Source organism: Ambystoma mexicanum, chromosome 11 (genome assembly GCF_040938575.1).
Source record: "Ambystoma mexicanum isolate Mex_15411 chromosome 11, UKY_AmexF1_1, whole genome shotgun sequence".
In the NCBI taxonomy this organism is placed as follows: Eukaryota; Metazoa; Chordata; class Amphibia; order Caudata; family Ambystomatidae; genus Ambystoma; species Ambystoma mexicanum.
In genome coordinates this window covers 1,398,606,289-1,398,624,424 of record NC_090934.1, presented here as the reverse complement: position 1 = coordinate 1,398,624,424, position 18,136 = coordinate 1,398,606,289, and the positions used below count along the sequence as shown (strand labels likewise).

The 18,136-nt window shown below is 47.5% G+C and overlaps 1 protein-coding gene across 1 annotated transcript in view; it reads right to left on the bottom strand.

Annotated features, from left to right (window-relative positions):
• PCSK6 (proprotein convertase subtilisin/kexin type 6) overlaps window positions 1-18,136 on the bottom strand; it is a 1,232,090-nt gene that overhangs the window by 291,413 nt on the left and 922,541 nt on the right. Inside the window, exon 11 of the mRNA XM_069625020.1 lies at window positions 4,923-5,040. Within this exon, the coding sequence (XP_069481121.1) occupies window positions 4,923-5,040 (118 nt within the window). The remainder of the gene's footprint in view (window positions 1-4,922; window positions 5,041-18,136) is intronic.

Here is an 18,136-nt window from a genome sequence, read left to right as displayed (position 1 = left end):
ATGGGGAAGACTTTGTCCCCGAACTGCATGCCTTTACATCTTCTTCGTATGGGGAAGACATTGTCCCCGACTGCATGCATTTGCATCTTCTTTGGGTGGGGAAGACTTTGTCCCCGACTGCATGCATTTGCATCTTCTTCGGGTGGGGAAGACTTTTTGTCCCTGACTGCATGCATTTACATCGTCTTTGGATGGGGAAGACTTTGTCCCCGACTGCATGCATTTGCATCTTCTTTGGGTGGGGAAGACTTTGACCCCGACTGCATGCATTTGCATCTTCTATGGATGGGGAAGACTTTGTCCCTAACTGCATGAATTTGCATCTTCTTCGGATGGGGAAGACTTTGTCTCTGACTGCATGCATTTGCATCTTCTTCGGATGGGGAAGACTTTGTCCCTGACTGCATGCATTTGCATCTTCTTCGGATGGGAAAGACTTTGTCCCTGACTGCAAGCATTTGCATCTTCTTCGGATGGGGAAGACTTTGTCCCTGACTACATGCATTTGCATCTTCTTTGGATGGGGAAGACTTTGTTCCTGACTGCATGCATTTGCATCTTCTTCGGATGGGAAAGACTTTGTCCCTGACTGCATGCATTTGCATCTTCTTCGGATGGGGAAGACTTTGTCCCTGACTGCAAGCATTTGCATCTTCTTCGTATGGGGAAGACTTTGTCCCTGACTGCAAGCATTTGCATCTTCTTTGGATGGGGAAGACTTTGTCCTTGACTGCATGCATTTGCATCTTCTTCGGATGGGGAAGACTTTGTTCCTGATTGCATGCATTTGCATCTTTTTCGGATGGGAAAGACTTTGTCCCTGACTGCAAGCATTTGCATCTTCTTCGGATGGGGAAGACTTTGTCCCTGCCTGCAAGCATTTGCATCTTCTTCGGATGGGGAAGACTTTGTCCCTGACTGCATGCATTTGCATCTTCTTTGAATGGGGAAGAGTTTGTCCCTGACTGGCTGAATTTGCATCTTCTTCGGATGGGGAAGACTTTGTCCCAGACTGCATGCATTTGCATCTTCTTCGGATGGGGAAGACTTTGTCCCTGACTGCAAGCATTTGCATCTTCTTCGGATGGGGAAGACTTTGTCCCTGACTGCATGCATTTGCATCTTCTTCGGATGGGAAAGACTTTGTCCCTGACTGCAAGCATTTGCATCTTCTTCAGATGGGGAAGACTTTGTCCCTGACTGCATGCATTTGCATCTTCTTTGGATGGGGAAGAGTTTGTCCCTGACTGCATGCATTTGCATCTTCTTCGGATGGGAAAGACTTTGTCCCTGACTGCAAGCATTTGCATCTTCTTCGGATGGGGAAGACTTTGTCCCTGACTGCATGCATTTGCATCTTCTTCGGATGGGAAAGACTTTGTCCCTGACTGCAAGCATTTGCATCTTCTTCGGATGGGTAAGACTTTGTCCCTGACTGCATGCATTTGCATCTTCTTCAGATGGGGAAGAACCATATGGAGCAGAATATCAGAAAGCAGTATATAGGTCAGAGGACTACTGGAACAGAAGTACTCTGTTTTCCTGAAGTACGCCCATCACGTGTTACCAAGTACACATCTGAAGACCAGACGGATTCAGTTTCCTCCAGATAAATCACGTGAGCCCCTTTTACATCCAGATGGTTAAGTAGCCTTTACTTTTTAGACAGAATTGAGATTGCTAATGCCAAGATCTGTATAAAATATGACAAGACCTTTGACAGAAGAAAAAGGGGTGAGAAAGGATCCGGAAGAGCGAGGCTCCAGTGGACAACCCCGTACGGTCAAGTGAATAAGACAGACCGTCTGCAGGAATACCAGTTTGCAAACTCACTGGCTCATGCAATAGGTTAACATGGCTGGTGACCCAAAACAGACAACACCACATCACAATTCTAAACAGGAATGGGTTTCCGAGAATGGAGAGACCCTATCAAAATTAAACTAGACCTCAGCTTCACTTCTAGTTTATGCTCATCAGGTAGCCAATCCCGAAGGCGGGGAGAGCCCAAACATAAGCTCCTGCAACATAATGAATTATACATCCAGACACTCTCAGTGAAGCCAGCCTGTTGAGTGTCAGTAAAAGCACTATGCCGAATAGGCATAGGAGTTCATCCCACCCAATGTGTTGCGTCTGAACAAGCATGTTCTCATTCATTTCGGACTCTGTTTATGTCTTTCATCACAATTACAAAGAGGCATCTGTTTTAGAGTTGAAATACAATTGTACTTGTCTAAATATACACCCATTGGGAATTGACATTTCTTTTTTATGCACTAAAATCATTTTAGTATCAATGGCAAAAAATAGCAAGTGAAATGTTTGCACTTCTGAATCTTATCTGAAGCCCTTTTCCTGCAGGACTATGCATATGTGTAGGACTACAACTCCCATAATCCCTTGCTATTGACTAAACTGGATAGGGCTGACGGGATGGATAACCCAAACACCTGGAGAGCCAAAGATTGCAGACCCCATATACTTTTAAGGGCCTTAGTGCAAATGCTTAAAGTACAAACATATGATATTGTGGAGGTAGTATTTTAGTAATAAGGGGGAGGTGGGGGTAGCATTTCATACTGAGGAGGAAAAGTTGACAGCGTCAAGAGGAGATAATAAAAAAGAGGAGGAGCTGGTGATCAATTCAGACGCCGGCTTCGAAGAGGAAGGCGGTACAGAGGAGGAGGAAGTCACATCTGGGAGGAGGAGGAGGAGATGGCTTGATATCTGGGAGAAGGAGGAGATGGCTTGATATCTGGGAGAAGGAGGAGATGGCTTGATATCTGGGAGAAGGAGGAGATGGCTTGATATCTGGGAGAAGGAGGAGATGGCTTAATATCTGGGAGAAGGAGGAGATGGCTTGATATCTGGGAGAAGGAGGAGATGGCTTGATATCTGGGAGGAGGAGGAGATGGCTTGATATCTGGGAGAAGGAGGAGATGGCTTGATATCTAGGAGAAGAAGGACGTAGGGATACGTACGACACTGAGGAGGACTAGAGGGGTAGACTAACTTCAGGGACATATAGGGGTTGAGACCCTTTGGGAAACCAGAAGGGTCACTTAACAGCCGCCCTACGGTTCGGCACCTCCTTAGAAGCCTGCAACACACCCGGCAAATCATACTGTAGTCCGGAAACCCTCAAACTCGCAAGCAAGAAAAGCGTAAGGGGCCCGAGTGCCAAGAATGTGTTTGCCCTTCTGTCGACTGAAGATAAGCCCTGGGGACGAGAGGGTAGCACATATGGGCTAAACAGAAGTAATCTTTGGCACCAGTGGATGGGTCTGTATCCAACCCCCCGCTGTAGATTTGTTCTGTTATCTCTGAAAAGAGTATTTACACCTCTGTAAATCGCTCAGTTGTTTATCTGTATTGTTCTCAAAGCATATTAATACCCGGCGAGAGTCAACCAGAATGTAAGAAACATTCTGATTGGCTCTCGCCAGGGCATTACCAAGCCGGGAATCCCTCGGCCGGGATTCCACGGCCATTGTTCCTGGAGGGGGTGTGGCAGCCCCTCAGCCAATGAGGAGGCTCGAAGTGGGGCTATCCCCGCTCCAAGCCTCCACACGGCTGAGAAGCTGCCATCGTTCCCCGCTGGGGACTCAGGTATTTTTTTTCTCCCTTTCCTTCCCGCTCCCCACCCTCCCAACCCCACTTACCTTCTGATTTCTCCTTTTTCAGGAGCGAACATGATGGGAACACTTTTGTTCCCAGCGCGTCCGCTCCCAAAGGGTGCCATAGAAAGGGAAAATGGACTAAGTTTTCCCTTTCCCGGTGGCCATTTTCTTTATCGTTTTCTTTTTTTTTTCTGTCCCGAAACGCTGCAGCGTTTCGGGACAGAAAAAAATGCTTTTAGTACCTTCCTGGGTTGCTCTTGTGGATGCAGGTGTTCAGGTGTGGACGGCATGTCCTTAAGGGTTACCACAGTCCTGATGATGGCAGCATGAAAAGCGTATTGCTATGGTAACTGGATCGGGGATCCCGATCCCGTATCTGGTAAATGCTAGGACCTATCGTCACTCAAAAAGAGGCAGGGAAGAAGAGGCGCAAACACACATAAGCGAAAGAGGGGTTGCAGAAGGAGGCATGCAAGGGAGCTGCAGCAGTTAAGCCAAAGGCAGAGCTAGGCGATAGGATACTCTAGAGAAGCAGATCCAACAGAAGTCTATCCATGAAGGGGGTAGATGGAAATTATGGGTGCAGGTGAAGCACAAGAATGGTGGAACATGGATTTAAAGTAATTTAAAGATGGGTTTTCAAGAGAAGTGCTGTAGTTACGCCATGGTTATGTACAGCTTATGTGTGCCCCTGAAGACTAGCAGCTAAGACAGAAGCTTAAAGCTGATAGGTACCAGAGATCGCGGGCGGTGGTAGGGCGTGGGGCGCGGGGGTGAGGTGCATGGCAAAAGGAGTATGCGAGTAAAGCAATGATATATAAAGCTATGCAGTGAGGCCCTAGAGATAATTTGAGCCATGCGTCTACACCTGAAGTGATTGGACGAAGTAGGCGGTAGCAGTGAGACCCAAGAAGCGAGGCGCAACAGTGTCGATGAGATCGAGTGTGGGTTGGCGGTCTGCCAAGGAGTGATCATCATTGTTTATGTAAACAATCTCTGTACCGTACGGGCCATCCTGATGAAGTATGCAAGATGATCAGTGTATAAATGGTCCATGATTAACTGCACGGTTCTTGTCAGGAGAGAGAGGACACACATGGCATTACACTGGTTGGCTCATGTTCAACTGGACAGTCTGTGCAGGAGGCTGTATTCAAGACAGCAGCTGTGAAAACTAGAATTGGGTGGCTGATAAACCAAACCACTAGATGCCTCACCCACCATCAGCAGACCCCAACCACCTGCCCTTCTCGTTCACAGATGCACTAGGTAAGCGTTGTCAGTCAGTCTCAGGCTTACCTGGGTCTTCGATCTGAGCTTCCAATGCAGACATGCTGTGCTGGGACCGTCTTCCATTTTTTAGCTTCAATGACCATGCTTTCTGCATCCACCAAACCGAATCCGTACAGGTGGCTAACTGAAAAGACAGAAGACTAAGAACTCTTTTTAAACATGGGCTTCACCTGTAATGTAATAGTATGAAGCGTTGTAGACAGTGTCTATATTCTTTTACACGCCACTGTTCTTCAGAGTGAAATCTATACATATCTCTCCCTTTTATCGCTGGAAATGCTCATCTCTGCAAGAGACAAGAGTGAAAGAAATCCCTAATAAACATGGAAGCTGGTTGGGCACCAAATGGCAGACGTCCAAGAGCCAAGAGAGACCAATGGTAAGAGCAAAACAACGCCTCATCCATTTCTGAATATATACTGGTGTGCATTCACAAAACTTGAAAATCATTTTGTGAATGAGAACAGATTGCAGTGGTATTATCCCACAATGAAATTCCACATGGAAGCTTCTAACCTTTTTTTTACGCACTGCAAATACTTAAAATATCAGGAGCTGTTATAGTTACAAATACAAAGGGCATCATGGAATTAATGAATGGCAATATTAAGTACTTTGGCATAATAATAATACTGCAAGATTTGTCCTTGGCCTCAAGCCCAGGGATCGTACCTCTCTAGGACTGAAATATCTGCACTGGCTCCCAGTGGCTGCAAGGATTAAGTTCAAAACGCCCTGTACTGTCCGCAAGGCCTTCTGGGCCTGAGGCCTCAATACCTTCAACTCTCTCTTCCTAAGTATCTTCTTTCTCCCGCTCTGCGCTCATCCACCTCCAACTGCCTCCCTGGCAACCTCTACACTTGGGGACTGTTGTCTGTATCCCTTCAGTCCCCCTTCCAGCACTTATGTCTGCACTTCCTTGCCCTTGCCTGTTTTTTTTAATGTGTTTTATTTATCTTATTTATTCCACTTCCCATGTACTGCACTTCCCCTCTCCCTTTCCCCCCTTGCACTCTTCCTTTCCCCCCTTCCCATGCACTTGCGCAATCTGAATGACACCTGGCCTAGTAAGATCGTTGTCTGTCATCCCCTTGTTCCCCCCCTTGCCTCGTTCCGCCTTGAAACACTTGTGTATAGGCGCGTTATAAATGCCATATCATATCATATCATATCATAACTCCCTCAGGGTCAGTCGCTTCTCCATGCTACGAGTTGGTGGCAGATCTCTCTCTTCGGCTGGGGCCTCCCTCAGGAAAAGCCTCCCTGAAACTTGTGGAGAACCATCTCCGGTTCCGGAAGCACCTCAAAACCTTTCTCTTCGCTTCTGCTTTTTCTCCTCCACTCCCCTGCTGACCTCCTGGCTGAAACTGCACTGGTTACCTGGCCACCCTCTGATCTCAGGCCCAGGTCCCTTCGTCGCCATTCACATACACCTGCACTGTCTGCCTGGCAACCCCCGCACTTGGGACTGTTCCTGTATCACTACAGTCCCACCACCAGCACTTGACACCTGATTTCTGCACTTAGCATTGCACTTGCCAAGTTACTTACTTGTGAGGACGTATTGCACTGCACTGTCCCTTCCACCTCCCCCCTGCCTTTCCCTTCCCCCATCCCATGCACTTGCGCAATCTGAATGACACCTGGCCTAGTAGGATCGTTGTCTGTCCTCCCTTTATTCCCCCTCCCTTGCCTTGTCGCACCTTGAAACACTTGTGCATAGGCGCGTTATAAATGCCATATCATATCATAAACTGTACAATACAAAACAGTATCTGGAAAGGCCATTCCAAGATGGCGACCATTTTTCCAGTAGGTTCTTTTCCATTTGCTTTTGTCTGAGCACCACGGGAGGCAACTAAGAAAGTCAGTGTGCTGGAAGCAATATGCGGCTGAACCCCATTGGGTAAAAGGGCACATAGTGTCTCGGATGAGATAGGTTTGATAAGAAGTACTGTCTCCGCTCTTTCGCCCTGGTCCCTCAATACAGTTTCAATCAGACCCTGTGCTAATTCTTCATTTATAAAGTGCTTGCTCTTTGTTGGGCTATGTGTTAATCTCAGCAAGCCATCGGGCTCCATTTGCAACAGCTGATGTAACAAATACCAAATAATAGTTTCTTAAAAAGGAGAACTATCATTTTATGATTAATTAACAGTACTTAAGCAATCTCCCATAAATTCACAGTGTGTTTTAAAAAAGGGATTTGGTGTAGGTATGGGCTCTGCTATTTAAATGTTCAAAGCATACTCAAAGGAGGGGATGGTGTTTGTGTGTATGATCTATAAGTGTGTGTGTGTGTGTGGAGAGAGAGAAAGAGAGGGTGGAGAAGGAGAGAAAAATCTGCTTGAAAGTTCTGGATCCGCCGGCTCCATTGCATCAAAGCGGAGAGTGGAGTGGGGGTGGGGTTGAATGTGCTTTATCAGTGAAAGAAGTACCACGTGCTCCTTCAATATACATCCTTGATTATTTGCATTGCATGAGGTGATGTATACACTTCTCACTGTTCCATTTAAATCTAATGAATGTTTTATGAAGATGTCGTTGTTGAACTGGACATCTGCTCGAGTGTACATTTTAAAGGGTACCACCAAGCAACAAATTACAAAATGCTACAAGAAGAAAGGAACGCAGGCATGGATTGCTGCTCCATGATAAAAAAAAACAAAAGAAATACAATGGTGGCATAGTGCAGCAGCTGTTGAGAACACACAGTGCCTTTTTTTACAGGCGTCTAAGCAATCCTTAACACTTCTCATTCTACCTTGAAACAATCTGCATTCAAGCCATTCTGGGACTAGCAAGATCCCACTGAATGTTCAGACCACACATGACACACAGGGTAGCCGATTCAACAATCCTCTTAAAAGGGGGATTGCTACAGTCCTTTCATCCCCGGTTTAAGATGGCACCGTATCCGACTAATGAGGGTCCTGTGGATGAACTGTGTAGATGAAGTCTTTCTGTGGCAAGATGTCAGCCAAGCAAACACAAGATATTGCTGGTGCTTTTCAGTCTATTCTGGCTGTGTAGTTAAGTACATCATCTCCCAGAAAAGTTCTGCTATTGTGTCTATAGGTGGTTGGTGATCTGACGAAGGCTCTGTCCACTGCAACTCTTCCATTACTTCATGGCAATATCAGCTTGTTCGGCAGAGGATCCCTTGCCGGGCCTTATTGTCAGATTGCGGTGTTTTCTTCAGGTTTGTATTACACTACTGGGGTTTTTCCACCTTAGGAGAACATTTCCATTTTTTTCTGTTTGTAGTTTTAGCCGACAGGCGACTTTGGGGAAAAAGGCATATCTTAATTTAGAGAATGGGAGATGGGACAAAGCGGAAACATTAATACTCCAACATTCCGTAAGTAAGTAAAAGGAGGGAGGAGAAGGTGGGAACAGCATGTGACTACTGTGGTAAGTCAGAAGAAGGAGTGGGACAAAGTGATGGCATTTCAAAATCATGGTTTTATTCAAATAATGAGAAAACCCTTCTACTTACTTTCCCTGTAAGTAGAAGGGTTGTCCTACCTAACAAAATTCTAACCCAGGTGCTCGTCATCAGGGTAGTTGTCAAACTAATGAATAATTCCTCTGTCCAAAACTATACTACTCCGACCATGCTACTTACCAAATGTATTCAGCAACCAGAAATCAAGCCAGGAGAAGGATGCCCTTCTCCTGGTCCAACTGGTTCAGCTGTAAGGACTTGATTCTGACAGTCTCTTGTAACAAATCTGATAAGCCCTATAATTCCTCCCAGGGATTTCTTTGGACTTGGTTAAATGTCCCAACAGTTATTCTTTCTAAGCGTTATACATATTCTTGGAAATTCCTCATCTTCCTCTTGGCTATGGCAACAGAGGAGATTACTCCCGTAATGTCCTTGGATGTTTCCACAAATCCTCTGATGAGGGAAACTACTCCTGTAGTAATCTTTATCCTTGGTATCTGTCCTGGAATTACTGTGACGAGGGAAATAACTCCTGAGATATTCTTCACGCTCGGCAGCTTTCCTGTAATTGCTCTGACGAGTGAGATTACTCTTCACTCACGATAGCTTCATTACAATTACTGTGACAAGGGAGATGACTCCCAAAGTACTCTTCACTCCTGCCCAAACCCCTGACGGCTCTCCTGTGGCTCCCATTAACCATCTTTCTGGTGGGGGCACGTCACCGGTTCTTCACGGGGTGTTGGTCATGCTCGCTCTTGTTGACGGTCTTTGCATCTCTCACTCCCCTTCCTGCTGCATCGCGGGTTTCTTGGACTTTCGGTGTGGGCATAGTTGGAGGACGGCATGGTCCACCTGCCTGAGGACACGCCAGCGCAGGCCTCTGTCCAGTTTCTGCAGAGGTTGGGTTTCTGACTGTCTACGGAGTGCCTGGTCTACCGTTCCAGGGTATCTTCAAGACCAAGGACTAGCCATCTTCTGTACACATTTTGTTTCCAGGTTTGAATTTCCCTGGCCCGACAGGCTTCACGCCATGTTCTCTCTTCATCGAGTTTCTTCTTGGTTTGTATCAATTAAGTATTCTTCATGCCTCCTTGGGGCCTCCTCTTCTCACTATTGTCTAGATTGGAAAAGGAGTAGTTCTCATCACTCCTTCAATCTTCCTCTTCTCAGTACTTTTGGGAGATGGCCTAGCATCACTTCGTATGTTCCTCCTCGTCTTGGCGGTATTAAGTCTTAAGTGAGGAAAGGAGGGAATATTGCATTAACAAACAGTAGTGCTTTTAGATTGGTTCCTGGAGTAACTCGGCGGAACGGTGCCCAGGGACGACGCGCCCCTGCCCAGCACAGCAGGACGGAGAGCACACCTTAACGAAAACCAAGGTGAGAGAAGTCCCAAGGGGAACCGCAAGGGGAGAACGGGGAGGTGGGCCTCGAAGGAAGGAGTAGTAGCTAAAATCCACCTCCTGTCTCCTAGAACCGAACCCTGGCAGCACGAATCCCAGAGAAGGTGCAGTGTTCCCAGAAGCATCCTAGAACAGTCGAGTGGCGCCCCTATGGATACAAGGTGAGCGTTACAGAAGCCGTACTTAATAATGCACCCGGGCACCTAGTATGGAAACCTCGGAAATGGACCAGTTGGCCCAATTGTTGGGGCAGTTACGCGCAGATGTCCACTCAGCCCAACAAGAAACTAACGCCTTGCGGAGAGAACTAATTGTGGCCAAAGAACGAACTGACGACCTTGGCAGACAACTCCTTCAATCACAAGCCGGACAAGCCCCGTTGCCGGAATCGGCTCTTCAAAACTCTGACGAAACGCGACCTTCATGAATGAGTGTCGCCTCCATTTTCTGTGCAGACCTGGAGCATTTCCCAATGACCAATCGTGTGTGGCCTTCATTTTATCCTACCTGAGTGGAAGTGCAGTAGATTGGTCGGTGCCGTTTATCAGCCAGGATGATCCCCTGTTACAAGAGTTTGGAGGTTTTCAGCAAGAGCTGGGAAAACTCTTCGCCCGGCGCCAACATGGGCAGGATTTAGATAACGAACTTCTGTCCCTTCGTCAAGGAAGCCATGATCTGCTGGCGTACATCGCCACTTTCAATAGACTGGTGGTCGAAGCAGATTGGCCGGAGGACAAACGGACCACCTTGTTCCACCGGGGTCTGCGAGGGGAGCTAAAGGATGTTTTGGCTCAAGTGGTGGACCCACCCCGGGATTGTGCCGAGTTCATTAGCTTGGTGGTGCAAATGGACCGGCGACTGCAAGATAGGAAAAATGACCGTAGTAAGACAGATTCTCGCCCCATATTCATGTGACCCAAAGATCAAGCCCTGCGGGGATCCGAAGGCGCCACTGAACCCATGCAATTAGGAGGACTCAGGCTTCCCTTGACCAAACCCGAATGAGAAAAGAGGAGAGAGCTGCAGTTGTGCCTGTACTGCGGGAAAGCCGGCCACTTCCTTAAGGAATGTCCTGTCAAGCCACCAAGAACAACAGTCAGAGCTACGGATAAGGAGACCTCTGGTGAGGAGTCGGAAAACTGCCAAGCCTGGCAATTGTAGGGGTCCAATTGTCGACCGAGGAGATTCAACTACAGACCTCCCATTTTGCTCTACCCGTGATCTTAATCACCCACCAGCAGCCATCTAACATGCACTCATTGGAAGCTTATATTGATAGCAGAGCAGTGGGGAATTATAAAGATCAGGACCTTGCAGCAAAGATGGGCTACCACTCTGCCCTAAGCCAACCACTGAGACTGTAACCACTGTTGATGGCACTGAGATCGCCTCGGGTCCTGTGTCCGAATGCACCACAGAACTCACTCTCCTGTGTGAAGATGGTCACTGCGAAATCATCAGCTTTGATTTTATCAAGGCACCGCAGTTCCGGCTAATCTTGGGGATGCCGTGGCTAGTCGCACATAACCCACAGATCAACTGGCGTGCTCGCGAATTGGTTTTCGCCCACGGCTGCACACACACTTGCTATCCAAAAGGATGGAAGGGGAAGCATGCTAGTTCTTCCGTTCGAGAGGGTATTGTAAGTGTCCTTGGAGGGGTCGCTACTCTGCCAATGCAATACCAGGACTTCCAAGATGTTTTCCAAAAGGAGCAAGCGACTACCTTGCCACCCACAGGCCCTACGATTGCCAGATCGATCTTCTACCTGGAGCCCGGATTCCATGTGGGCGTATTTACACACTCACTGAACCTGAAAGCCAACACCTGAAAACATTCCTGAAACAATACCTAGCCAACTGTTTCATCCGCCCATCCAAGTCATCGGCAGCGGCTCTGTTATTCTTCGTACCGAAGAAAGAAAGGGAATTGAGAACGTGCATTGGCTACCGTGCATCGAACCAAATCACCAACAAGAACCGTTATCCCGTGCCGTTGATCCCGGAGTTATTAGATCAGGTCAAGGAAGCCCAGATTTATACCAAGTTGGACCTTAGAGGTGCCTACCATCTAGTGCATATTAAAGAAGGGGACGAGTGGAAAACGGCATTCTGTACCAAGTACGGCTTATACGAATATCAGTGATGCCGTTCGGCCTGTGCAATGCCCCAGCCGCGCTCCAATACTTCGAGAACGATGTTCTTAGAGAGCTCATTGATGTCTGCACTTTAGTTTACATCAATGACATCCTGGTTTATTCGGCATCCGAACAAGATCACGTTAGGCATGTACGGGCAGTTCTGACCAAGCTTCGTCAACACCATCTCTACGCCAAGCTGGAGAAGTGTTTGTTCCATGTTACGAAAGTAGAGTTCCTGGGCTTCGTCCTTTCACCTAAGGGCATACGAATGGATGTTCACAAGGTCCACACCGTCCTCAACTAGCCAGCGCCGAATTCAATTAGGGGAGTCCAGAGTATGTTAGGCTTTGCGAACTTTTACCGCCGTTTTATTCCCGGGCTCTCTCAAATAGTACACCCGATTACTTCATTATTGAGGAAATGCAACAAGACGTTTCATTGGACAGAAGAGGCTGAAAAAGCCTTCCAGGAACTCAAGGCGAAGTTTACCACCGCTCCAATCTTGCAACATCCACGCGTAGACCTTCCTTATGTAGTGGAAACGGATGCGTCCAGTATGGTAATGGGTGCAGTTTTGTCACAGAGGGACTCACACAATGGCCAACTACATCCAGTGGCCTTTTGGTCACGAAAGTTCTCGCCGCCAGAGCTCAATTACGCCATCACAGATAAAGAGTTACTGGCCATTAAGGCCGCCTTCAAGGCTTGGCGACACTACCTGTTGGGAGCCAGACACACCATCACCGTAATAACGGATCACCGAAATTCCAATATCTGAAGGATTCAAAGGCTCAATCAGCTCCGCAGCTACGCTGGGCCCTTTTTTTTGCGGAGTATGACTATGTGATCACGTACCGACCCGGGGTTTAAAATGGCAAGGCTGATGCCCTCTCTCGCATGGGCACCGATGAGGTGGCGCATGTACCTCTGGACCCCGTGGCCATCATCCCAGGGGACAGAATCTTGGGCATCACAACCACCATGACTCAGGACGAGCTTCTATAGGAAGTCCGGCAAGTTTTAATGCAGGAGAAACTACGAGAATGGGGTTCCAGAGGAGAACACTACTGTATTAAGGACCAATTACCTTATTCCAGAAACCGGCTGTTCGTGCCGGTGAAAGAACTTCAAGAACAGGTCATCTCGGAGTACCATGACTCCCTCATGGAAGGCCACCCAGGGACTCCCACCAAGGCTCCCCTGGACTCAAAGCCTACGTGAGTAGAACACTCCATCCAAGACTGCCCTGCATTGCACCCAGATTCTAAATAGTGTGAAACGCAATATAATCCTATTTCGTAATTTTTATGTATCATTACCTTAGACCTACTACGTACTCAGATGTCACAATGCAATGCTTATGTCTCATACTCATCATTGGGAAAGCTTCATTATGTACTTGCAGAAAGTGAATGTTTCTTGCATAGTTCTATCACCCAATATCCCATAGACAGCTAGTGCCTCGCACCACCAGCAGCTCCACTGTTCAATCCCGTTTCCCTGTTTAGTCACTACCAAGCACTCCAGCATGTTATCAGGGATGCACTACCACATGAATACACTACTACTCATAGGCACACTCCTCGCCACAGCAGCATATGGATGACAGTATCTCCCTTCCAGCCCACCTAGCTCCTGAATCATGATGCCGCCTAACTCTAACTCCACACATACTCATGCCAGTCCAGACATCACGACTCCTCACACCTATGTACCCAACAGCTGCATCAGACTGTGCAGGCTAAGGACGCGCACTATACCCAGAACCCTCTCCTCTCACCTCACTCCTACATCACACAAACGTCAGACTGGGTTCCCGCACACCCATCTCGCACAACTCTACACCCAGCAATCCTCACAACCTCCTCCCGTCTACCAGCATTATGCCCACTGCCAAATCACCCATCCCATCCAATTCCAAGCATGCAAAACAAACAAAACAGCAGCCTCCTAACAGAATCCAGGTAGCACCTCTACTCAAATACGCACTACTTAACACCCGCTCGCTCAATGCCCATGCCCTGGAAATTAATGAACTTATCTCCAGCCTCGACTTAGACCTGCGAGCCATCACAGAGACCTCGCTACATGAAGCATCAGGACCCGCCATCACTTTAGCACTACCAGAGGGTTACTCCATCCTTAGGCAAGACGAACCAACAAAAATTGGATGGGGGGGGTTGCCTTAATCTTTAAAGACATCCATCATATCAGACCCACGCCACACACATGGGAAGGGAATGCAGACATACTATCAGCCAAACTACCACTCTCTCACAACAACACCATCAACATGCACCTCATCTACCGGCCCCCAGGACTCCCAGGCGATTTTCAAGGGCAAATCATTCACATTCTCAGCGAAGACTTAAAAAAATCCACAAAAACTATACTCCTAGGTGATCTTAATCTAGGCTATAATGATCCCAAGGACAGAACAGCAGTCTCCTTCCTTAAGGACCTCTCCAACCTAGACTTCACACAAAAAATTGTATCACCCACCCACACTAAAGGCAGAACTCTAGAGTGGATGGCCGACCATAACTGGCACTCCTCCATCACCTCCAACATATTCCTCCCGTGGACAGATCACAGCTGCATACAATTCTCTATCCCCACGACACCTACCAAAAAAACATTAGTACATAAGTCTGCCACCATAACCAGAAGCTCCAAAAAATTAAATTAACTGCAGACAACTTACGCCCCCTTCTTAACACCCCATGCCTCGCCCCACCCTTCCCACAAGATCCTAACATTCTAGCAGACATCCTCAAGGATACGCTCACTAATGCAATAAACACCATTGCTCCTCTAGAAGAAAAAAAAGAAAAAAAGTCCTTCCACTCCAATGCATGGTTCAGAGAGGACCTCCAAGCATTGCGCACCAACAAACGCCAGGCGCTCAAAGATTGGCAAGCAAACCCGTGCGACATCACCAAAGACTCATTCAAAGTCATTGCAAAAAAATACAAAGCTGCCATCTTCAATGCCAAATCTGAGTCATACAACCGTCGAATATCAGACTCCAATTCCCATTCAAGAGAACTCTCCTCCATCTTTAAAGAGCTTACAGTGCCTCCCACCTCCACTGACGAAATCGCAAAGGATGAAGCTTGGTGCAACAGTATCCAAGCAGCCATGCTTAACAAAATCCACCTCCTACAAAACAAAATCCGTGACCACTACAACACCCTACCGAAACTGAGTCCGCACCTACAATCTCAAACCTCTAGCACTACCATCAACATCCCTAAATTTGCCTTCAACGAAGTCTCAGAACGAGAAGTCCTGGACATCCTGAAACATCTGAAGCCATCGACCTGCAAAGGCGATACATGCCCTCCTAAGCTTATCAAAGACTGCGCTGAACCACTTGCCCCACTCATTACCACATTTATTAATGCCTCTTTCAAAACTTGCTCCGTCCCAGACAGCCTCAAAGAAGCTTGGGTGCGTCCACTTATAAAAAAGCCCACACTCGAACCATGCGCTGCCCAACAACTACAGACCTATAACGACAGTCCCTTTCCTTCTCAAAATTCTAGATAAAGTGGCACACAGCCAAATCCAATTATACCTTGAATCAAACTCCATCCTTGGTACCAGACAGTCAGGCTTCCGCAAAGGCCACGGAACAGAGACTGCTTTGCTGGACATTAAAAACCAAATAACTAAGATATTGGACACAGGCAAACCCGCCCTTCTCCTTCTCCTTGACCTCTCAGCGGCATTTGACCTAGTGGACCACAAGACCCTCACCTCACACCTCTCCCACTCGGCACATTTCTCAGACCAAGCCACCTCATGGATAACATCCTTTCTAGAAGGGAGGGCCATGAAAGTTGTTTCAAACACTTCCAACGCAACACCATCCATAATTCACTGTGGTGTTCCACAAGGCTCTTGTACAGCACCTACACTGTACAACCTCTTTACGAAGCCTCTCTTCGATAAACTGGATGCGCTTGGGATCGCCTACACCAACTACGCAGACGACACACAAGTGCTCCTCCCCCTAAATGGCTCATACCACACAGACGCCCTGGCCCTAAAACATATATACGCAACGGTTCAAGCATGGATGGCCACTAACGGCCTATGTCTTAACGGGGATAAGACTGAAATCCTGATCCTTGGCCAAAAGTCTACACTTGCCAAGCTGGATAGTCTCCATGTCAATTTTAACATTGACAATTGCACCATCCCAGTCCTATCTTCAGTGAAAACGCTAGGGGTCTACATTGATGCAACCTTGTCTATGGACAAACAAGTCAATGCCATTGTCTCCGCATCCACACTAAGCACCAAACTCATCAACGCCATCAAACCATTCCTTACCAAAGAAAATTGCCTGTCAATAGCAAGAGCTACCATAGGCGCTAAACTTGACTATTGTAACGCACTTCTAGCTGGCACCTCTGAAAAAAACCTAAACAAGCTTCAAGTCACCCAAAATAACGCTCTTAGAGCAGCCTTAAGCATCTCCAAAAGGGACCAAATATCACACGCAAGACAATCCGTTCATTGGCTCCCTGTCAAAGACTGCATCACCTTCAAGGTACTGACCACTACCCACAAATGCATCCATCACACTGCACCACCATATCTCTCAGACACTATCCACAGACCTGCCTCATCCATACCCACAAGACTTTGCTACACTAATCAACTCACAATACCTCACATCAACAAGACTACAGCAGGAGGTCGGGGTTTCCCCTACATAGCACCTAGACTCTGGAAGAATCTCCCTCACGCTCTAAGAGCAGAAGGCTCCCTCACAGCTTTTAGAAAAAAACTCAAAACCTCTCTCTTCAACTAAAACTTCTTCTACCCACAGTCAAACAAACACACTGCTAATGTTTTTATTGTCAAAACGTGCATGCGTGTATGTCTCTATGATGTAACTAAGGAACTAAGCTTTGCTTTTCTGTAACCAGCGCCACGATGCTTCAGGGCTGTTCTGTGTGCTTAACAAATACGAATAAATAAATAAATAAATTGCTAAGACCTTGGCTAAGGTGAAAAGAAGTTACTGGTGGCCAACGTGGCGTAAGGATGTAATTGATTTAATTTCTTCCTGCGGTATCTGTGCCCAGAACAAATCCTCCAAGCAAAGACCCGCTGGACTCCTACAACCTTTGGACATCCACCAGCCGGCCCCATGGCACACGCTATCACTAGACTTTATTACCGATCTCCCTTCATGTCAAGGTTACAACACCATCCTGGTGATTGTGGACTTGTTTTCCAAAATGGCCCACTTCTTCCCGTTCAAGGGTCTGCCTAATGCATCCGGTCTCGCCAGAATCTTCCTCGAGCACGTGGTGCACCTGCATGGATTCCCTTCAGATTTAATATCAGATCGTGGTACCCAATTGTGTCCACCTTCTGGAGCAAGTGTTGCTCATTGGCCCAAATAGACATCCGATTGTCCACTAGCCATCACCCCCAAACAGACGGTCAAACGGAGAGAATGGATCAGACTCTCGAGCAGTACTTGCTCTGCATGCTTAACCAGGTGGAAGGGCATTGGAAGGATCTTCTATGGATCGCCGAGTACGCCTATAATAACTTGTTGCACAGCAGCACTGGGCAAACGCCGTTCTTTACGGTATATGGAAGGCATCCTCGCACTTCCGAGCTAGACGTCCCCACGACCCTTGAAATGCCGGCCGTCACGACCCTCCACACGACCATCACAGAGGCTTTCATGAGAGCTCAAGAACACCTGAAACAAGCCAAGGCACGTTAGAAAAGGTACGTGGACCAGCGTCACACCAAAGCCCCTGACTACCAAGTAGGGAATATGGCCTGGCTACCCTCCAAACATATACCTCTAAAGGGTACTCGAACATTTCGCCCACGGTTCTTAGGACCATACCCCATTGAGTCCATCATTAACCCAGCTGCTGTAAATCTGACACTGCCAACCCACATGCAGATACACCCTGTGTTCCACGTATCTCTTCTGAAGCCGGTCAAGATGGGAACTCAATTAACTACTCCTCCAGGACCCGTAATCGTTCATGGGGAACCCGAATACGAAGTAAAGGACATCCTGGACTCCAAGTATGTGAGAACAAAGCTCTACTATTTAGTGGACTAGAAGGGATATGGTCCACAGGACAGGACATGGGAGCACAGCGAGTACATCCATGCTCCACGCCTGCTTCAGCGTTTCCACCGAGAGTACCCCACCAAGCCGGGGCCGGACAGG